Below are 21,211 nucleotides of genomic sequence, written 5' to 3' on the forward strand. Positions count from 1 at the left end.
AATAATATGTGAATAAGATAAGTTTAAAAATATAGACTAAGATTAACAAACTAACACTTCAAGTCAGGTTTTATCTAAAAAATAAGAAGAAAATAACAAAAAAAAGGATCAAAAATATATAAATGAAATAAGTAGTATAAATAATGAAAATAATAATAAATAAAAAACTTTCAAAATAACTCATTAATCTCCTAAAAATAAATATTTAAACGAAACAATCTAATTAGAAAAAAAAAATATAGTTCATTATGATAAATTATATAGAAAAAATAAATTCCAATTTTTAAATTAAAAAATTCAAAATTTAAGCAAAACTAATCCGAATTCCCCTACTAAAAAAAGATGTACCTTTGTAGATATAATTAAATAGAAATTTTATACAAAAGAGCTTGAAAAGTAGTAAATTAAAAACGTAGAAATGAATTTTGAAACAAATAATTAAGAAAAAAAACATGAAGAAGAAAAAAATTAACATATGTAACAATTATTAGATGAAACATTTATGAGAGACATAAAATAAATGCTTTTTTAAGAAAATAACTTTAATAATCCCGATAATGATGCTTTTAGTTAATACATGTAAAATCTTAATAACAATCTTTTATAAAATAAAAATATTAATTTGAATAAATAATAATTCGTTTAATAATAGGTTAAGGTAATCCCTTATATTTAATAAGATATTTAATCTTAACAAAGTATTTTTTAGGCGAAAAAAAAAAAAATAACATAATTTTCAATTAGAAGTGTAAGTCCTCCTATTAATAGAAATAAAAAAGATGGTAAAGAAAATTTAAAAAAAAATAATCAAATAAATAACAATATTTTAAATGAGGAATAATTCCATAAATAATTATGGAAAGATGTAAATAAATATTTTTCTGTAAAATAAAATAACTTTGTTTAAAATAAATGATTTTAATACATAAAATTATATTTTCATAGAGGTATTTTTTTTAATTTTTCAGATAAAAATTCTGATAATTTTACATTTTTTTATACTCTTTATTATAATTCTTATATATTATTTTAAAGCTCACTAATTAATTATTTTATTTCTTCAATCTCATCTTCTTCTTACATTTATTATTATTATTATTATTATTCTTAAATATTAATTTTTTAATTTTAACTGAAAATATATTTTTCATAATTTTGAATATCTATGCATTGTAATTTATCTTCTTATATTATATTTTTATTTCTTATATTATCATAACCACTGCAAGTCGCAATATAAAACTAACCTATATTAGTTTTACAATTTTTACAATTTATGTTTTAATAAATATTTGGATCTCCTTATTGCTTTTAAATATTTGGAGTTTCATCTTTGTATAATGTAAGTGGTAGATTTTTTAAATATAAGCATATACTATTAGATAAATTTATTATTTTTTGGATTTTTTCTGGAATAAAAATAAATGCAGAACAGTTTTTACATGTAAATATAAGATTAGTTTACATATTTTTTTTTATTATTTAATTTTTTATATTTTGCTAATAATATATAATAATTATTTAATTTAAAATATTTCTTATTTTAATATTCAGATACTTATTTTAAAAATTAGAATCATTTCAGGTTATTTAAAAAATTTATAAATACTAAAAAAAATACTTTTAAAAATATAATAATAATGATATAATAAATAAATATTATTATTATACATATTTTTTTTTAATAATATAATATATATAATATTTATTAAAATAATTTTTTTGTATAAATATTATTAATAATAATAATCTAACTTAAAAAAATAAATACTTAACCCAAATAAAAATTCTTATAAAAAATTCAATTAAATTAAATAAAAAAAAAATTAATCATCGAATCATTTAAAAAATATATATATATATATATACATTTATATTTTAAATAAAAATATTTAAAAAACTACTTAAATATAATTAAAAAACATACAAAAAACTAAAAAAATCTAAAAAACGATTAGATATAAAAGATAACAAAAAGTATGAAAACAATACTAATTTTACTAGGTATTTTTTTAATGTTTATAGAATCCTCTAAATTAAATTCATAATCTTAAAAGTTTAAAATACACAAAAAAATTCTTTAGAAAAATAAATTTTAAGCAAATAACCATTATTAATATTAAATAGTAAATATATACAAAAGAAACAAATTAGCTTTTGTGGAAGGATTTTCATTTATAGATAAGAATACATTATTAGAAAGTACAGGTTTATACGGTAAAAGTGGCATTCATTATATCGATTTAAATACAATGTAATAAATGAACAATTTTAATTTAGATAAAGATTATTTTGGAGAAGGATCAAGTCGAATAGTAAATGAAGATGGGTAATATATAATATATTTGATGACTTATAATGAAAGAAAAATATTCAAATTTGATAATAATTTAAAATAAATTATTTAAGAAATTGAAATGCCTAAAGAAATAAGAGAAGGATGGGGAATGTGTGTATATAATAAAGATACTTTATTAGTTTCGGATGGCTCAAATAGAATTTTTCATATAAATGCTCATAACTTTTCTATTAAAAAAATTATAGAAGTACCTTAATATAAAAACTTAAATGAACTCGAAATGGTAAAAGGAAATCTTTTTATTAATATTTTTATGAGTCCTTATATAATTGTTATAAATCCGGAAAGTGGAAAAGTTTTAGAATAATTAGATTTTAGTTAATTAGAAAAATAGCTTTATCAAGAAATTAATTTAGATTATGAGGCAGTTATGAACGGAATCGCATATCATGAGGAAACTGATACTTTACTTTTGACAGGAAAATTATGGCCATATATTTATTAGATTTAATTGATTAAAAGTTGAGAGAAAAGAAAATAAATTTTGAGTAGTTATTATTTTAAAAAAACTTATATTTATTTATTATTTTTATTAATTAATATTTCTTATCTTATCATTATTACTATCATTATCAGATATTTTATTTTATTTTTAATCCATTTTGTATTTAAATTATTATATTTTTTTTAGAAGCTTATTTTAATTTTTATTACTTTTTTTTAATTTCTTTTAAAATAACAAACCTTAAAAATTTTTTAATAAAAACAGTATATTTATATATAATCTTATATTTTTTATTTTAATATAAATTTTTATATTCGTTTTTGTATTTTATTTGAATTATTTTAATTTCAAAAAAATAATATAAAAAAAGAAAATAATTTTAATAATAATTAATTTATTAGATATATATATTTATAAATAAATAAATATAAATGTTTATTTTTAAAAGATATATAAAAATATATTATAAAATATAAAAACATTATATAAATAATTTTAATAAAACTTAAAAATATAAATGAATAGAAGTTATAACATAAACTAATAATAAAATAACTTAATAAATTAGAACCAATAAAGCGTAATTGAACCAATTTTTTAAAACAATAGTAATATTCCTAATATACAATAATAATCCTAGAATTAAAATAGTTTAAATTCTTCTTAAAGTTAGCAAAATAATTTTTAAAAAAGTGATTATGAATTTCAATCGTAAAAACAGTAAATATTCAAAGAATCAAACACAAAATTACATTAATAATAATAAACAACAATTTAAAATAATGATTAGATGGAATTAGAAATGGAATGTATATTTATAGATGATTTAAATTAAGATTCTCCTCAAGTAAAATAATTTGAAGAAAATCAAATAAAAATCACTTTAAAACAAAATTAAGAATATATACAAAAACTTTAAGATTATTAAAAATAAATAAATGTAAGAATAAAATAATAAGTAGAATAAAATAAAATTGGTAATTCAATTATTTAAAATAGTTAAATGATATTAAGTAAATTTAAAAGTTTAATAATTCAAGGAATTAATGATACTTTACAAACACAAAATAATATATTTTTAAAATATAAGAAAAATAATAGTTTCTAGCATAGTGAATTCAACGAAATTATTTAATAAATTTTTATTAAATCAATCAATTATTAATGTTAATAAAATTAAAAATTCTTTATTTTAAATTTTCATAAACTTTTTTAATAATATGTCCATTTAATAAGATTCAATAAATTACAAAATAATCAGATGTTAAATATTATAGGATTTAATAAATAAATAGTTTAGTAAATTATTGATTAATAAATAAAATAAGAAGGTTTTTAATAAAATTAATAAGTTGAGCTTTAAAAAGTTTAAACTAATAATGAAAATGATTAATTTTAACGATATCTAATATAGTTGAAAGGTTTTTATTTTAATGAAATAGAAAATTTTATTCAATAAATATAATACGATTTTATCGATAAATTTAACAATAATATTAATAATTTTATTTAAAGCTAAAATAATAGTTTATTGTAAAAATTAGATAATCTTTAATAATTAATTTAATAATATTAAAATATTGTTTAAAAGTATTTTTTTTTATTTAAAATTTTTTTATTTCTAAATTTAAAAATTTAGTTAAAAAAATGATTTGAATGAATAAAGTCTTTGTATTCTTTAAAATATTTATATTTTAAAATGTGAAAATTTGATTAAAAATATAAACTAAACTTTTTGTGAAGTAAAAGAAAAGTTAAATTAATATATGTATGAGTCTTTTAATGAAAAAAATGGTTATGATTCTAATATTAATTTTGTTTAAATTAATATTTTAGAAGAATCAATTTATAAAGAGTTATAAAATTCAGGATATTTAAGCCATAAACTATAATGTTTCTTAAAAAATTTGTAAGATATTTCCGATAAATAAATAATTTAACAATAAACATACTAAAATATTAATAATCTAGAAGATCCACTATAGATAAAAGAATATGACGAAAGTAATAATATATATATATATTAACAAAAAAAATTAACATATTTTATTTTTAAGTAATGAAAATAATTAATAAACATATTAATGTATTTTATGATTAAATAAATAAACTTTGTTAAACAAATTTAACTATAAAATAAGGATTAATAGATGAACTTAAAGATTAATAAGTATTTTTTTTTTTATATATTAATTAATTTTTTTTTATAAGATTAAAGATTCTTTAATATTATTTGTTAGGATTTATGATTTATTTTTTAATCTTTAAATTTAAATATCTTAATTTTATAGAAATAAATTATTACAAGAAACGCAAAAAAATTAAGAAATAATAAAATTTTTATAGAACTTTTTTGACACAAACAAATAATTTTTAAAATTCTAAGAGTTCACAATTGAATTTTAAAACTAAAATTTATCTAACAAAGGATATTGTTATTATTAATCTAGTAAATATATACAAATAACACTTAGATTAAATGAATAAATATACTAATAAAAAATAATATATTAAAATACATAAGCGTATTTAATATTAGAAGAAATCGTAAATAAATGTATATTTGTTTTGCCTTTTATTTGTTTATATTTGAATGATAAAAATTAAGATTAATTAAATTTTGATAATTATTAAAGTGATTTTAAAATATATTTGGAAAACATAATTTAATTTAATAAATAATTTCAGTTTTAATTCTAAACAAATAAAAAAATTAAAGATATTGATATTTATTGCGACTTAAATATTAATTGTGATATTATGTAACTTGATTAATATATAAATTAAACTTTGAAAAATAAAAAAATAATCGCTTTATAACACTTTACTTAAGATAATTTTCTAAAATGTTTCTTTTATTAGAATAAAAGTGAGTTTTATGTAATAAATCTTACATATAATAATTAATTAAAACACAAAAATTAAAGTTTTAATTTTGTAGTTTTTGATAACAACTACAATTATCATTCATTTAGAGAATTTTTTAATAAATTTATTAAAGAGGACTTTAATCATTTCTTTTTTAATTTTTGTTATTTTGTTGTTTTAAAATTCAAGAAAGATGATTTAAAATAAGTTTTTATAAATAATTAATTTTTAAATGAATTTAATTATTTTAATTAGTAAAATAATAATAATTTTAATAATCTCAAATAAATAAATAATTTTTAGCACAATGAAAATATTAACAATATTGAATTTTAGTAAGAAATCTAATAAAATAATTCAAATTAATAATAAATTATTTTATAAAAAAATTAATAAAATATATGAAAATAATACAATTTTATTGAATATTGATATTTTAAATGAAAAATATTAACAAATAATTATGAAAATTTGAAAAAAAAATTATATAAAAATTTATATGTATAATAAAAGAATACATATATATAAATATTTATAAAAATAAATAGAAATTATATATGGAAACATATATATTATATTTAAAATATTATTATATATACTTATAAAATTATTGTTTTTTTATAATTTATTTTTATTTAAAACTGTTTTGTTTAATTTTTAAATATATTTTTAATTTTATATAAAAAAGTTGATATTATAAATTAAAAAATTAATAAATGTCTTTTAATTTTTATCCTAATTAATTATATGACGTTAGCCAATCTACTTTTAATCGTTTTCTTGTATCTTAATCAATCACAGCAACATAAGAAAAAGGATTTACTGGCTTATATATATTCCTTGCAATAATTGGTAATATTTTTTTTATTAATAGTTTATGAATTTATAAATTTATTTAAAAAACATAAAGGAATAATATACATAATTGCGAGTTATTATTACATAAATATAAGATTTTTCAATCATATTATTGAAGATATAGTATATTTAGTCAACGTAAAAAAATATAAAATAAACTAATAAAATTAATCAATAAAAATATACACTAAAAAAAATTAACAATAAAAAATAAAAGTACAAAGAAGACGAAAGTAAAGAATTATACCGACCTCTCGTATATTGCACATTGAATAGTATTCCAGTATTAGTATATTCTATCCTTTGTGCATTTGTAAGCAAAAAGGAAGACGGCCTAATGTTAGTTTTAGGAACAGATTCCGTAAATATATTCCTAAGTTATGCTTTGATTCAATATTTGGTAATTATTCCTTAAAAAAAGAAGGTAGTGATATTGATAGTTGGCTTTATATAAGAGATTTGTTTTGTTATGTGATTTTATTTGGTCTTATTTTGGTTTTTTTATTTTTAGAGTTATATTAATGGTATTTCGGATTTACAGTTTTATGTTATTATATTATATATTTTTTAGTTCAATTGCAAAATGAAGATATAAAGTCCGCAATCTATAGAATGTTGGGTTTAATACATGAGGATGATTCTTTTAATGCTGAAGATCAATTTCGGCACAAAAAAAGAAGATCTTCAATTACTGAATTAAAATATAAAGGCTTTATAGACAGAGAAGATACTAATTTATAAAAGAAAATAATGAGAATGGACGCATTATTAAAAGTAAATTTTAAAGACTAACCAAAAAAAAGGAGAAATTTGCCCAATGGCATTAAGCTGTTTATATTGTTATGTTTGCTATTAGAAACAAACATAAATCAGAAAAATAAAAAAGAAGTGAAGATTATGCCAAGCTTTTTGCAAAAAATGATGATGACTCTTCCGATAATAACGAGGATAATAATCATTCTTAACCAGATGTTTTCTAAAAACCGAATGATATTAAAAATGAGGATGATCAACTTATTAATAAAGAACAACTATAAAATCCAGATTTAGAAAATGAAAATTTAAATAAAAATGAAAATGAAAATAATTAGGAAAAAATTAAGAAAATTTAGATAATTATTCAAAAAGTATGAAAAGTAAAAATAATAATAATAATGATAATTAATCAAATAAAGATGTAAAACCGAATTCTTATGTACCTGGATAAGGGCCTATGGATTTAGACAATATAAACGATGTGCCAGAAGATTAAAATATTGATAATTAAAAGTTCTAAGTTAATTTAACTTTTCCTTAAAATTTTATAGATAAAATTCTTTTTATTATTTTTTTCCCAATTCATTTAATTATGTAATATTTTATTTTTTTAGAAAAAAAAAAATACATACATATATTATTATATAGATTTATAATGCCTAATTATCATATAAATCCATCTCATAGAAAGCTTATTTTAAGTTTTTTTTTAAATTTAATTATTATATGTGCACTTATGGTTGGCTTACATTATCTAATACATTATTCTTGTTTAGGAGCTTAAATATAAGAATCTGTTTTTAGTTTATCATTGACAGCTATTTTTATATAATTGCCATACTTTATATATAACTATTAGTTTTCGAAAAAAGAAAAAGATCCTTTTGATTTTTTACTTACTTTTATTTAATTGGGAATTTTCAAACTTAGCTTTTGTGTAGGAATTTCTTTCTTGATTGATGGAGCTGTCAATAATGGATCGATGGTTATTACTATTAATAGAAGTTCGAAAATAGTTATATTAATTTATGTAGGATGCCTTTTTTCTTAGTTTATTTTATCGGCTACTTAAGCTTTTAAAACAAATATGAAAGTAACTGTTTGGTTTTTCTTATCTTTTTTTACATTTATTATTCCGTCTTTAGTACTGCAAAGTTGATATTTGTTTTATTATTAATATTATATATTTTATATTTTTTAATAATTTATATTTATTCTTTTTTTTAAATATACATTATTTTAATATTTTATTATTTTATATAAATACAATTATAAAAATTAATAATTTTTTATATATATCAAATTTATGCTTATAATTGCACTAAATTTTTATTATTATAATAATATATATCTATTTTTTTAATTTATTATAATTTTTTACAATTTTAAAATTATTAAAATTATTTATTTATTATATTAATATTGTTATTAATTTTTTTTTAAATTATTTATTATTTTTAAAAAATTTTAAATATTTTTGAGTTTATTTTTATATTCATTTATTTAATTTTTTAACTTGTTCAATTAAATTAACTATTTTTTATTTTTTTAATTATATAATTTTTCTAATATAAGTTCCTTTTATATTATTGAATTGCAATATAATTACAACTAGTCCTTAGATTTTTATTAATAATATAAGTTTTTAATTTAATTAAATTAATTATTATTTTAATAATTTAGCTAATATCTATTTTTTATTATAATATTTTTGTTTTTTTATTATTATAATAATTATAATTTTTTTCGATAAAATATTTTAATAAATTATACTTATATTTATTCTTATTTAAATTTAATAATTGTGTTTTTTTTTTATATATATTTTAACATAATTTATTTTATTTATCATTAAAGTAAATAATTTTTTTTTCTATTAATATTTTTAATTAAATAATTATTAAAAATTTATTAATAAAAATTAAAAATCTTGAAAATCTTATAAATAAAAATATAATAATTATTATCTTATTTGATAAATTTATTTAAACAAAAATTATTTTATATTAATAAAAAAAATATCATTTCTTAAAAAAAAAAAATTAAAAATATTTTATATATTTTAAAATTAAACTATATCTTTTATCAAAATATTTAAAATAAAAAAGAAAATTAAGAATTGTTTCGAGAATATTAAAGAATAAATTATAAATTTAAAAATAAGTATTTTTAATTATAACATGAATGAAAAATATAAAATGAATATATATATATATATATTTATATTAATAATAAAAATTTAATTTTATTTATGTATTAGATTTTAAAATAATTATAAAAATATATATATATATATTTATATATTTATAGATGTTATTAAATTAATATTAATAATTATAAATTTAGGAAATATTATTTATTATTTTAAATAATTATTATTTTTTATTTTTTTAAAAATAAAAAATAAATAAAAAAAGAAAATAATTATTATTTTATAAATAAATAAACTCTATTATATATATAATTTTTATAAATAAAAATATATTTTTTAATTAAAAATTATTAACAAAAATGTCCTAAGATATTAACGCTGCAAAAGTACATGCATCAGCAGCATTAAGAGATTATAATATTGCACCTCGTGCCGATTATAGAACTGTATGTAAAGTAGATGGCCCTTTAGTTATTTTAGATAATGTGAAATTCCCAAAGTAAAAATTTATCAACAATATTATAATTAATAAAATATAATATTAAATATAATTTATTATAATTATTTTTTCCTTTAATTTAAAATAGGTTTTCTGAAATTGTAAATGTCTGTTTAGCTGATGGGTCTATTAGAAAAGGTCAAGTTTTAGAAATTTGTGGAAAAAAGGCAGTTGTCTAGGTAAAAATTTCTTTTTAATAATAAATAAAAACTATATATATTTTATTATATATATATTTTTTTCTTTTAATTATTTTATTTCATAAAGAATATATTTATATATATATATATATAATTAATAAAAAATATATAATTAATAATAAAAAAGATTTTCGAAGGAACAGATGGAATAGACAATTTATACACTCACTGTGAATTTACCGGTGAAACACTCCAAATGCCAATTGCAGAAGAAATGTTAGGCAGAGCCTTTAACGGTTCCGGTACCCCCATAGATAAAGGTCCTCCAGTATTAGCCGAAAAATTTTTGAACATTAATGGTTCTCCAATTAACCCATGTTAACGTGTATACCCTAAAGAAATGATATAAACTGGTATATCAGCCATTGATTGTATGAGTTCAATTGCCAGAGGTTAAAAAATTCCTCTTTTTTCCGCCAATGGTCTTCCTCATAACGAAATAGGAGCCTAAATAGTCAGATAAGCTTCTTTAGTTAAAGGAAAAGATGTCTTAGATCATTCTGAAGAAAACTTTGCGGTAGTATTTGGTGCTATGGGTGTGAATATGGAAGTAGCACGTTTTTTCAGAACTGATTTTGAATAAAATGGGTCTATGGAAAGAGTCGTTCTTTTCTTAAATTTAGCTAATGATCCTACTATAGAGCGTATTATTACTCCTCGTTTATCTTTAACTACTGCTGAGTAAAATTTATTTTTATATTATAATTTTTTATATAGAAAATAATAATATTATATAGATATTTAGCTTATGAAAGAGAATTGCATGTGTTAGTTATTATGACTGATATGAGTTCTTATGCAGATTCTTTAAGAGAAGTTTCTGCTGCAAGAGAAGAAGTACCAGGAAGAAGATCTTACCCAGGTTATTTGTATACTGATTTATCCACAATTTATGAAAGAGCTGGCCGTGTTAATGGCATTAATGGTTCAATTACTTAAATTCCTATTTTAACAATGCCTAATGATGATATTACGCATCCTATTCCTGATTTAACTGGATATATTACTGAAGGTTAAATTTTTATTGACAGATAATTACATAATAAATAGATTTATCCTCCAATTAATGTTTTACCTTCACTTTCTCGTTTGATGAAATCTGCTATAGGTAAAGGAATGACAAGAATTGATCATCCGGAAGTTTCTAACTAACTCTATGCTAATTATGCTATTGGTAAAGATACAGCTGCTATGAAAGCTGTTGTTGGTGAAGAAGCACTTTCTGATGAAGATCATTTATATTTGGAATTCTTGAAAAAATTCGAATCTTAATATATTGCTTAAGTATATATATTTTTTTAAAATTCTATTAATATTGTTTTTTTATAATAGGGTCATTATGAAACTAGAAGTATTTTCTAATCACTTGATAAAGCTTGGGATTTATTAAGAATCTTCCCTCCAGATTCTTTAAAGAAAATTAAATAAAGTACAAAGGATGAGTTCTACGCTAAGAGAGCTGATGATGATGATAAATGAAAAAACTAACTTTTTTTATTAATTTTTTTTTATTATAATAAAATAAATTATGGAATTTTTTACAAATAATAATTTTTAATTAATTATACGAATAAAATAAATTTATAGATATTTTATAAAATAAAAATTTAATATTTTTTTTATTTTATTAGACATAAAGTATTAAATAAAAAAATTATTATTAAATTTATTTTTTATTTATTGAAACAAATTTAATAAATATTTAAAATTCCATATCAATTTAATTTAAAATTTTTATTTCCATATATAAGAAAATGTACGCAAAAATAAATATATAAAATAAAATATCCAGTAGCCACATAAATAATCAAATTAGATAAATCAACTTCACCAAAAATTGCATTATCGCTTTTTTTGTAAAGAACAGAATCAAAATAATTGGAATTAAACATATATTTTCTATTCCCTAATATATAAAATTCGAAATATAATATAAATTCCATTTTTTTTTATTATCATAATTATTTTTAATCAAAGAAATGAAATTTAATTCCGGTGGGCATAAAATAAAATAAACTTTCTTATTTTTATTTTTCGTATATTTTTAATTCTACTCCATCAAATTAATCATTTAGATCGGATTATGATTATAAAAATCATCATCTTCCCTAAAAAACTCAATAAAAATTTTACTTATATACATAAAAGACAACGAGCTAGAATCCAATACAAATAAAACATTAATCAAGCAAATTATGTAGAAAACTCTAACACCGCAAATCAAAAATAGGAAAATAATCGAATATTATACTTATTTTATACCCAAGATTATCAAAATTATATAAATAAATACTCTTGCAGTTATATTTATTAAATTATTTATGAATAAAAGGTATTTTAGGTTTAGATGCTTTTCTAGAGTAAAATGAACTAAAAGACTTAGATTTAATGTTATTTATTATTTTTTTTATTCTTCTTTTTACTTGTTTGCTTTATTTATTTATAGTTTACTTTCTAAAAGTCTATTTGAAAACGTTTTCTATTTTTAATTTTTATTATCTTAATATAAATAATATTTATTCCTGTTTATTTCTACTAATTCCTATTCATTCACTAATGCTACACTATTTGGTTATATTAGATTTTCTTTAATCTCCTATTATAAAAGTTAAGTGTTTATTGGATAATTTCCTATTTTATTAGAATATAAGCTTTTAAATGATTGCTAGTTTGTTAGCGTTTCTTATTTAAGTTCTCCTGTACCAAAACTTTGAAAATTCATTTCGTTTGCAAATTCTGATCCAGAACTATAAAAAGAGTGGGTTTAAATATTAAAAGCTACTTATGTATTATTTCTATTTTTTCTTTATTATTTATTTATTTCGTATTGTTATTATTATTATTCATATTATTATTGCTGAGAATATTAAGGTTATTAATTTAATTATTGTTAATTGACTAAACATATTTATTTTTATTAAAATTAATCTATTTTTTCTTCATTTAAAACGTATTTGAATTATTATATGATTTCTAAAGTTTATTAATTTTTTTTCTGATAGATATTAGTTCATTTGTTTTACTTTTCATTTATTTCATTATAAAAAAAATAATATTATTTTTATCTTTATAGAATTTTTTATGTTAAAAATAATAAAAAAATAAATATGATTTAATATATTTATATATATTAATAATATAAATAATTGCATTAAATAAATATAATATTAAGAACTTAATAATATATTTATTCTTTAATAATATTATTTATTTTGTATAAATATTATATTTTTAAAATTTAAAACTCTAAAATAAATAAAATAATAATATAAATATTATTTTATACTAATTATTTATTTTGCAAATATAAATATATAAAGCAATATTTATATTTTTTTAAAATTTTTACAACATAATAAAATAAAGTTTAGTAAAATAATAACTTATTAATTTAGTTTAGTAAAATAATAACTTATTAGTTTAAATTTATATAATAGAACAACTAATTTTTTAAAAAAATTAATTTTAATTCAACAAAAAATCATTTATTCTTGTAAAAAAAAACATTATTATATTTTTTTGGATATATTGGTGGTAAACTAACTTTTCCAGGATGTGTATCAGCAAATATACTTTCTTCTTAGATAATATTATTTATACTATATTTACTAAGTTCTATATATTCATATTAAAAATATTATATAATAAAATAAATAAATTAATTTACTTTATCTTAAAGGTGAAGATATGAAATTTTTTTTATGTAATTCTTATTAAGATTTAATATAATGTCTTAGTTTTGAAGGGGAATTATTTTTTTATTATGGTTAAAATTTATAAACATTAGTATTTTCAAATCCTCTAGTTTTTAGATAATTATTTTATTTATTTTGCCAAAATTTTTTTGGGTCTGAATTTTTTTGCATTATAACAAATAAAGACTTATCTTTTTTTTTATTGGTCTATTAATTAAACCTTAATATATTTTTATTTTTTAAAAAAACAAAATTACTAATAAGGTATTGTTGAACCCTTTATTGTCTTATTTGATTTTATCATTGCAAAATCATAATTTTAATGAATTCTTTAATTCCTTGCCATTTTATTTTAATTTGAAAAAGGAGAATTTTCTTTTAATTATTTTTAATTTAATTAATATTATAATTTAATACCTTCACCTTTAATGTGCTGTTTTTATTCAGTTAGTACAACATGATTTTTATTATAATTTTATCTTATTTTTCTTGTACTTTATTTAACTGAAATACATATTTACATTTTTATTTTTTTTAAAGACAAAATAAATTTTTAGAGTTAATAAAAATACTAATTTATTATACATAAAAATTAAAAAAACAATAATATTAATAATTAATAATTCAATTATTAAAAAAAAAAAATTATCTATAAAATTTTACTATTTATAAAAAATAAACTTATTTGTAAAAAATAAATTATACAATATATATACATTAATTCTTTACAAACAAGAATTCCTAATTTCATATTTTTCTTTAAGTATCATAATTATATTTTTTCCCAAATTCCTATTTGAAATCCTTAATTATTAACAACATAAATCTTATCATTTTAAGGTAAACAACTTATAAACCCATTTGGATTATTGATTAATTAAATAGAATTTTTTAAAAAGTCAACTATAAACCCCTATTAAGATAGATAACCTATGAGAATATTTTATTCATCCAAAAACTCGACGCATTAAATATTATTTTCAGTTTTATTTTTAAACTTATAATTAAAAATAATTTAATTATTTACCATACTAATTATATATAAATCCCCACTTTCCAAAAAAACTAAAAAAGCAAAAAAATCGAAATTCAAAATATTAATCCTTTAAATAAAATTATTCTCGAGTTAACCAAAACTAAAATATTTAACAACTTTATTTTAAGTCCAATTAATAAAAAATACATAACTTTCAGTCCCTACTAATAGCAAATCTCTAAAAGCATTTAAACAAATAATTTATTTATCTTCATTTAAAAAATTAATTTTTCTGATTTCTTTGAAATTCTTTTTACTATCTAGAATAATAATATATTTAAATTATTAGCATATAGCTAAATATCTGTCCCTTAATTTTATACATTAACATGAAAAATATTTTAATTATTTTATTAATATCTATTATTAAAAGTCCCATATTGTTATTTTATGAAATAGATGAATACATATTAATAGCTTATTTTTTTAAAGTAATATTATGTTAACTAATTATTCGTTCGGAATTTGTTAATAGTTGAGATAATAATTTTATGCTTCTTATTTTTAAATATTTACTATTATCATTTATCCATTTTCTAATCCTAAAATAAATTACTCATCCGATATTCTTATACATCTTGTCCAAACAAATTATTTTTATGGCAAATCTATGTAATTTTTATATTAATAAATTTATTTTTAAGACATATAATATTTATTTAAGATTTTTTTAAAACAAATTTTTATTATAATAAAATATATTAATTTTATATATATTAAATAAATAATATATAAATGATAAAACAATATATATTATTTATATTAGTATTATATAATAATTTTTATACTTTTAATTTCTTTTTTTAATTTACTAACATTTATATATTATCCTATTATATAATTGTTTAATATAAAATCATAATTTTAACAATTACCATACACTAACTTAGAATTTTTTATCTTCAGTAATATATAATGTATTATCTTTCGCAAAGCATCCTACAAATCCATTTTAATTTTCAATAATATTGGCTTTTTTTAACTTAAAATTACAAATAAACCCATGCATTTAATTAGTTCCTATAATAAAAGAATCTTCATTTATAAACTCTATACACTATATTCTACTATACATAAATAAATTCACGAAATTAAAATCAAAGATGATTTCTCCATTTATAGCATTTATAATATAAACCATTCCAAGTGAATCTGAAGTAAGAAAAAAAATTTGAAATTTTTACTTATCGAAAACCTTAATTCGTTATAATTTATCTTAAAGGTTATAAAGTGAGTATTTTTTAACAACATTTCCTTTTCTCCAATTAACAAAATAAACATTTTTCTCAGTACCCACAAGTAATAATTCATTCCTAAATATATTAAAAAATTAAATGTCTTCTAAATTCTAAAACTTTATTAGTTTGTGCTTTTAAAATTTTTTTTTACTATCCAAAATTATTATTTCCGAATAATTATGAGGTAATACTAAAAATCTATCTTTTAAAGCAATTATTTAATAATACTCATAATTTAAATTTTGCATTAAATAGCCTGTTTACAGATCCCATATTGATATATTTTGGTTTAAATGACTTGTTACTAATATTTTATTTTTTTATAAAAATACAAATGACTTCACATATTTAAAATGTTACTCTTCTTAATCTATTTTTATTATTTCACATTAATCTGTATTTGTATTAATTTAAATTATTTAACCATGTTACATACCGAAAGCAAATTAGTTATTTGATATTCTTAAACATTTGGACCATACTAAAGATTTAATAGGTAAGTCTATTCTTTTTTTTAACTTTAAATTGCTTTGTTCTGAAATATCCATAATGAGATTGTTAATCAGCTTTATTTTTATAAAAAGTATATTATATTAAAAATATTAAAATTAATTATTAATAATAAAAATCTATAATTTAATTATTTTAAATTCAATTTATAAGAAATAATGATAATTATGTCAAATTTTTGTACATATTAATTTATTTAAATGTCCTATTTAAATATGTTAACTCTATTTTAAGTAAATATTAACGTTTGTTACATAATGAAACTTATATACAATATTTTTCATATTTAATAGTTTATAAAATATAAAACAAAAGTTAATATATAATGATTTATAATTTTTATAATATACGAATTTTTTTTTTTTATATATTTATAGAATTATAAAAAAAAATCTAAATTTTGATATTTAATTTTATTAAAATAAGTAATTAAATATATTAAATTATTACTATTTTTTAAACAATATAAACATATATATTTTAAATATAATTAATTACTATAAATTTTATTATATCTTAAAAAAATATATATATATATATATATATTATTTATGTTTTAATTTTTTTTAAATAATATATTAATAAAATTACAAAAAAAGCTCAAATAATATAAAACTCGGATTTAATTTATAAATAAAATTAATATAATAAATATAAAAAGAAATTTAATTTAGCAATCTCATAAAAAAATATTTACACGTAATATTTTATTTTTTATATTATTTATGACCTTATTATAAAATCTATTTTTTTTTTCTAAAATATAATTTTTTATAAAAAAAAAGATTTTAAAACTTTTAAAAATTAAATAAATATTTAAAATAACAAATTATATTTAAGATTTATTTAGATTAATTTAAATAATATCATTGTAAAAAAAATTAAAGTCTTTAATTTATTTGAAAACTTAAAAAATTAATTAAATTTTATCAATACAAATTAAAAATAAAAAATATTACTTAATTTTATTATATTTTATTTATAATAATGCATATTGTATATTTTTTTTTATTTGTATAATTTTAATAAATTATTATTATATTTTTTTTAATATTAAAAACTATATTATATATTTATTTTAATGGACAATAATTTGAATGATTATTATTCTAACTTCTAGATCGGACAATATACTAACCCTCAAGCATATAAAGATATAATTTTAACAAGCAATAATAAAGAGTAAAACAACATTTATATCTACGGTAAAAATTTACCATTTGAAACAAAATAGGTTGATAAATTTAAATGCTATTTTTATTATATTATGGATAAAGCAGTAGAAAAGTAAATAAAAAAATACATAATTTTTTATTTATTTAAATAAAGGAAATATAATCTAATTTTTTTTAATAATTAATTATTGGGATATTCTTCTCTTTCATAATTATATATGTTTTATCAAAATGTACCTGAAAAATACATTGAAAATTTAAACAAACTTTATATTGTAGATCCTTCAATGATTCTGAAAACATACAACTATATGCGTGTGCCGAATTAATTTAAATAAAAATACTAATATATAAAATCGTAAAAAATTTATATACTTGTTTTTAAAAAAAATAACTAAAATATAAAAATAAGTTTTTTATATATTTTAAAATAAGACTATAAGAAATATCCTAATTGGGTTTATATACAAGTAAATTACTTAAATATGTATAAAATGAAAAAGAAAAAATATATTATAGAAGATCAATTAGTTTAGAAAGTCATATAAATAAATCAACAGAATTAGTAACTAAAAATATATTTGGAATAAATTTGGATTAATTAGAACTTGATAAAAAACTTTAAATTCCAATAATTTTAATTGAACTAGTAGGTTATTTTTAACAAAAAATAGAAAACTTTAATGTGTAAGGAATATTTAGAAAATGTCCATCAGATATGGCATTAAATTAACTTATTAACGAATTGGAAAAATAAAATTTCAAAATCTTATAAAAAATAGAAGATCCTATTGTTGTTTCTAGTTTAAATTTAAATATATATATATTTTATATCTATATATTATATATTTATATATTTTTAATTTAACAAAGCTACTATAAAAAAATTATTTAAATAAATGCCAGAACCTATATTTAGATTTGATTTATATAATGAAATAAAATAGTTTAATAAAAGTAAAAATTAAAAAATAATATATATATATATATAAATATGTATATATATATATATATATATATATATTAAAATTTTTAGTATTTCATGATAATTAATTATTGAAATAAAAAATAAATGATTTAGTTAAAAAATTACCTAGATTAAATTATCTAACATTAGAATATTTAATATAATTTTTGATTTAAGTATAAAGTTATAGTGAAAAAAATTTAATGAAGACGAATTCTTTGTGTATTGTTTTCGCACCTGTTATAATAAGAGGTAGATAAACAAATGAAGAGATAAAAAATGCAATTGAAGAGTTATAAATTAATCCTATTAGAGTGAAAGTTTTATAAATATTAATAGAAGAGTATAAATAAATTTTTGATATATAATGAAAAATAATTTTGAAAAAAAAAATATATATATTTATAATATTTTATTTTATAAATATATATATATGTATATTTATATTTATAAAGATTTTTATTTAAATATTTTTTTTAATTTATCATTTTTATTTTAAAAAAAATGAATTTTAATTTGTATAAAATACAATTTTATTGGTCAATATTTTGCTGTCAAAATCGAATTATTTATTTTTAAATAATTTTTAATTATATTTTTTATTTAAATCAAATAAAATAAAAAATAATAATAATAAAACATTTATAATCTATTTATTTTTAATAAATAATAAAGAAGGTATTTATCTATTAAAATGATTAATTTAAATACAATATTTTTTAAAATTTCTTGTAAAAATAATAAATAAAAAAAAAATTGAAATCTATTTTAATAGGATACGTGTAATTGAAAATTTGTTTAGATTTTATATTTATAACAAACTCTTAATAAAAGAATAATTATATATTAAAAAAAATATGAAATTTATAAATGATATTAGTTTTATTTATATAATTTTAAAATATAAGACAAATAAAAAATTGCTTATTTTAATATTTATTTTATTATATATTATTAATATAATATATGTTAATGTTAATAAATAAATTTATATCTATTTATATATTAAGATAATTTTTAAAAAAAACTTTATTTAATATAGTAAATAAAATATATTATTAACTTTGATTTTTTTTATTATTTTTTTGAATTAAATATGAAGTTTAAAAAATGAATTTCTAAATAAGACAAAAAATTCATTTAAAAAAATAAATTTTATATCAAGTATATGAATTATTTTTTATATAAATTAAATGATGTATATAATTATATAAATTATTATTTATATTTTTTTTTTATATATATAATTAATTCAATTTAATTATAATTAATTATAATTAATAATATTTATTACTATTTTATTTAAATATGATATGATATGATATGATTATTTAATATATTATTATTATATTTTTATTTTTATTTTTCTTGCCTATATAATTAAATTTTTATAATTTATACATTTTTTATTTGTTTTCTAGTATTATTTTTTATTTTTTTACAATTAGAAACTAAATTATTTATTATTTTTTGATTATTTCATTTAATTATAATAATTTTTTATTTTTTTCTATTATTATTTTGTTTTTCTTATTATATAAAAAAGTGGGAAGTAAAATATTATGCACAAAAATAATTATAAATGTTGTATAATAATATAAAAAAAATTATAATTATTAGAAAAAAAATAAAAAAAAATTAATAATAAAAAAAAATATAACCAAAAAAAAATGTCTGTAATGAAAATTGAAAATATGAATAACTAGTTTACTATTAAATAAATTTCTTTAGATAAATAAAAAGATGTTTCTATATTTTTACCTGATACTTTTTCGTTAGAAGATATAAATACTTTATTTATTTTAGCAAAATAAATAGAATTAGATGATAGTAACTTATCATAATAATCAAAAGAAGATTTAGAAGATGAAAGCGATAGTGAATTTTTCAGGGATATAGAAAAATCTAATAATTAAAACAATTGATTAAAAATAAAAAAAACGATAAAAAATACTATATCATCAAAAATAAAATACTTTGTTCATAAAAAAAATATATATATAAAAAAACATAATATTATATATATATTTATAATTAGATAATAAATTATTTGTATATTAGATTTTTTATATTATATATTTTAATGTTTGTTTTTTATAAAATACTTATTTTCTAGAATATTCATATATTATAAATAAAAATATTTATATTTTAAGCTTAATTAAATACAATAAATGTCATATTAATACTTTCTTTGTAAATTAATATTTATTATATCATTATTATAGAAATATATATATATATTATTATTTATTTTAATTCAAAAAAAATATATATGTAAAAATAAATTAATTTAATATAAAAAAATATAGTTAATTTTTTTTTTTTATTATAAAAGCTAAATATATTATTATTTTTAATAATAATATAATATTTTTTTAAATAAATATATAAAAAAATACAAATATTTTATATATGTATTAGTTTATTAAATAAATTATAAATATTATTTT

At 15.6% G+C, this 21,211-nt stretch overlaps 3 protein-coding genes across 3 annotated transcripts, besides 24 other annotated features; 2 read left to right on the top strand and 1 right to left on the bottom strand. All coding sequences in view use genetic code 6, as the record gives it.

Moving 5' to 3' along the window:
• The first annotated feature begins 1,638 nt into the window (after window positions 1–1,638).
• Window positions 1,639–1,724: a microsatellite.
• A 618-nt stretch (window positions 1,725–2,342) lies between these two features.
• On the top strand, window positions 2,343–2,825 carry IMG5_109230 (hypothetical protein; the record flags this gene model as incomplete). Its single annotated transcript, XM_004034902.1, has 1 exon — window positions 2,343–2,825. The coding sequence occupies exon 1, from the start codon at window positions 2,349–2,351 to the stop codon at window positions 2,823–2,825; it is 477 nt and encodes a 158-aa protein (XP_004034950.1). The 5' UTR covers window positions 2,343–2,348.
• A 911-nt stretch (window positions 2,826–3,736) lies between these two features.
• Window positions 3,737–3,778: a microsatellite.
• A 2,462-nt stretch (window positions 3,779–6,240) lies between these two features.
• Window positions 6,241–6,284: a microsatellite.
• A 391-nt stretch (window positions 6,285–6,675) lies between these two features.
• Window positions 6,676–6,740: a microsatellite.
• Window positions 6,741–7,580: 840 nt separating this feature from the next.
• Window positions 7,581–7,617: a microsatellite.
• Window positions 7,618–8,979: 1,362 nt separating this feature from the next.
• Window positions 8,980–9,033: a microsatellite.
• Window positions 9,034–9,633: 600 nt separating this feature from the next.
• Window positions 9,634–9,671: a microsatellite.
• Window positions 9,672–9,677: 6 nt separating this feature from the next.
• Window positions 9,678–9,710: a microsatellite.
• Window positions 9,711–9,744: 34 nt separating this feature from the next.
• Window positions 9,745–9,790: a microsatellite.
• On the top strand, window positions 9,784–11,731 carry IMG5_109240 (vacuolar ATP synthase subunit, putative). Its single transcript, XM_004034903.1, has 5 exons — window positions 9,784–9,937; window positions 10,026–10,116; window positions 10,265–10,818; window positions 10,875–11,421; window positions 11,470–11,731. The coding sequence occupies exons 1-5, from the start codon at window positions 9,798–9,800 to the stop codon at window positions 11,614–11,616; spliced, it is 1,479 nt and encodes a 492-aa protein (XP_004034951.1). The 5' UTR covers window positions 9,784–9,797; the 3' UTR covers window positions 11,617–11,731.
• Window positions 10,218–10,263: a microsatellite.
• Window positions 10,224–10,261: a microsatellite.
• Window positions 11,732–13,501: 1,770 nt separating the features above from the next.
• Window positions 13,502–13,560: a microsatellite.
• A 5-nt stretch (window positions 13,561–13,565) lies between these two features.
• On the bottom strand, window positions 13,566–14,022 carry IMG5_109250 (hypothetical protein; the record flags this gene model as incomplete). Its single annotated transcript, XM_004034904.1, has 2 exons — window positions 13,566–13,752; window positions 13,805–14,022. Coding segments are annotated over 2 exons (403 nt in total), but the record flags the coding sequence as incomplete, so codon positions are not given.
• Window positions 14,023–14,495: 473 nt separating this feature from the next.
• Window positions 14,496–14,535: a microsatellite.
• Window positions 14,536–18,606: 4,071 nt separating this feature from the next.
• Window positions 18,607–18,651: a microsatellite.
• Window positions 18,608–18,646: a microsatellite.
• Window positions 18,610–18,658: a microsatellite.
• A 107-nt stretch (window positions 18,659–18,765) lies between these two features.
• Window positions 18,766–18,815: a microsatellite.
• Window positions 18,816–20,000: 1,185 nt separating this feature from the next.
• Window positions 20,001–20,040: a microsatellite.
• Window positions 20,041–20,346: 306 nt separating this feature from the next.
• Window positions 20,347–20,387: a microsatellite.
• Window positions 20,353–20,427: a microsatellite.
• Window positions 20,385–20,429: a microsatellite.
• A 312-nt stretch (window positions 20,430–20,741) lies between these two features.
• Window positions 20,742–20,781: a microsatellite.
• Window positions 20,744–20,781: a microsatellite.
• Window positions 20,782–21,097: 316 nt separating this feature from the next.
• Window positions 21,098–21,149: a microsatellite.
• Window positions 21,150–21,211: the final 62 nt, after the last annotated feature.

The sequence above is a fragment of the Ichthyophthirius multifiliis genome (assembly GCF_000220395.1).
Source record: "Ichthyophthirius multifiliis unplaced genomic scaffold scaff_1120509250895, whole genome shotgun sequence".
Lineage (NCBI taxonomy): Eukaryota > Ciliophora > Oligohymenophorea > Hymenostomatida > Ichthyophthirius > Ichthyophthirius multifiliis.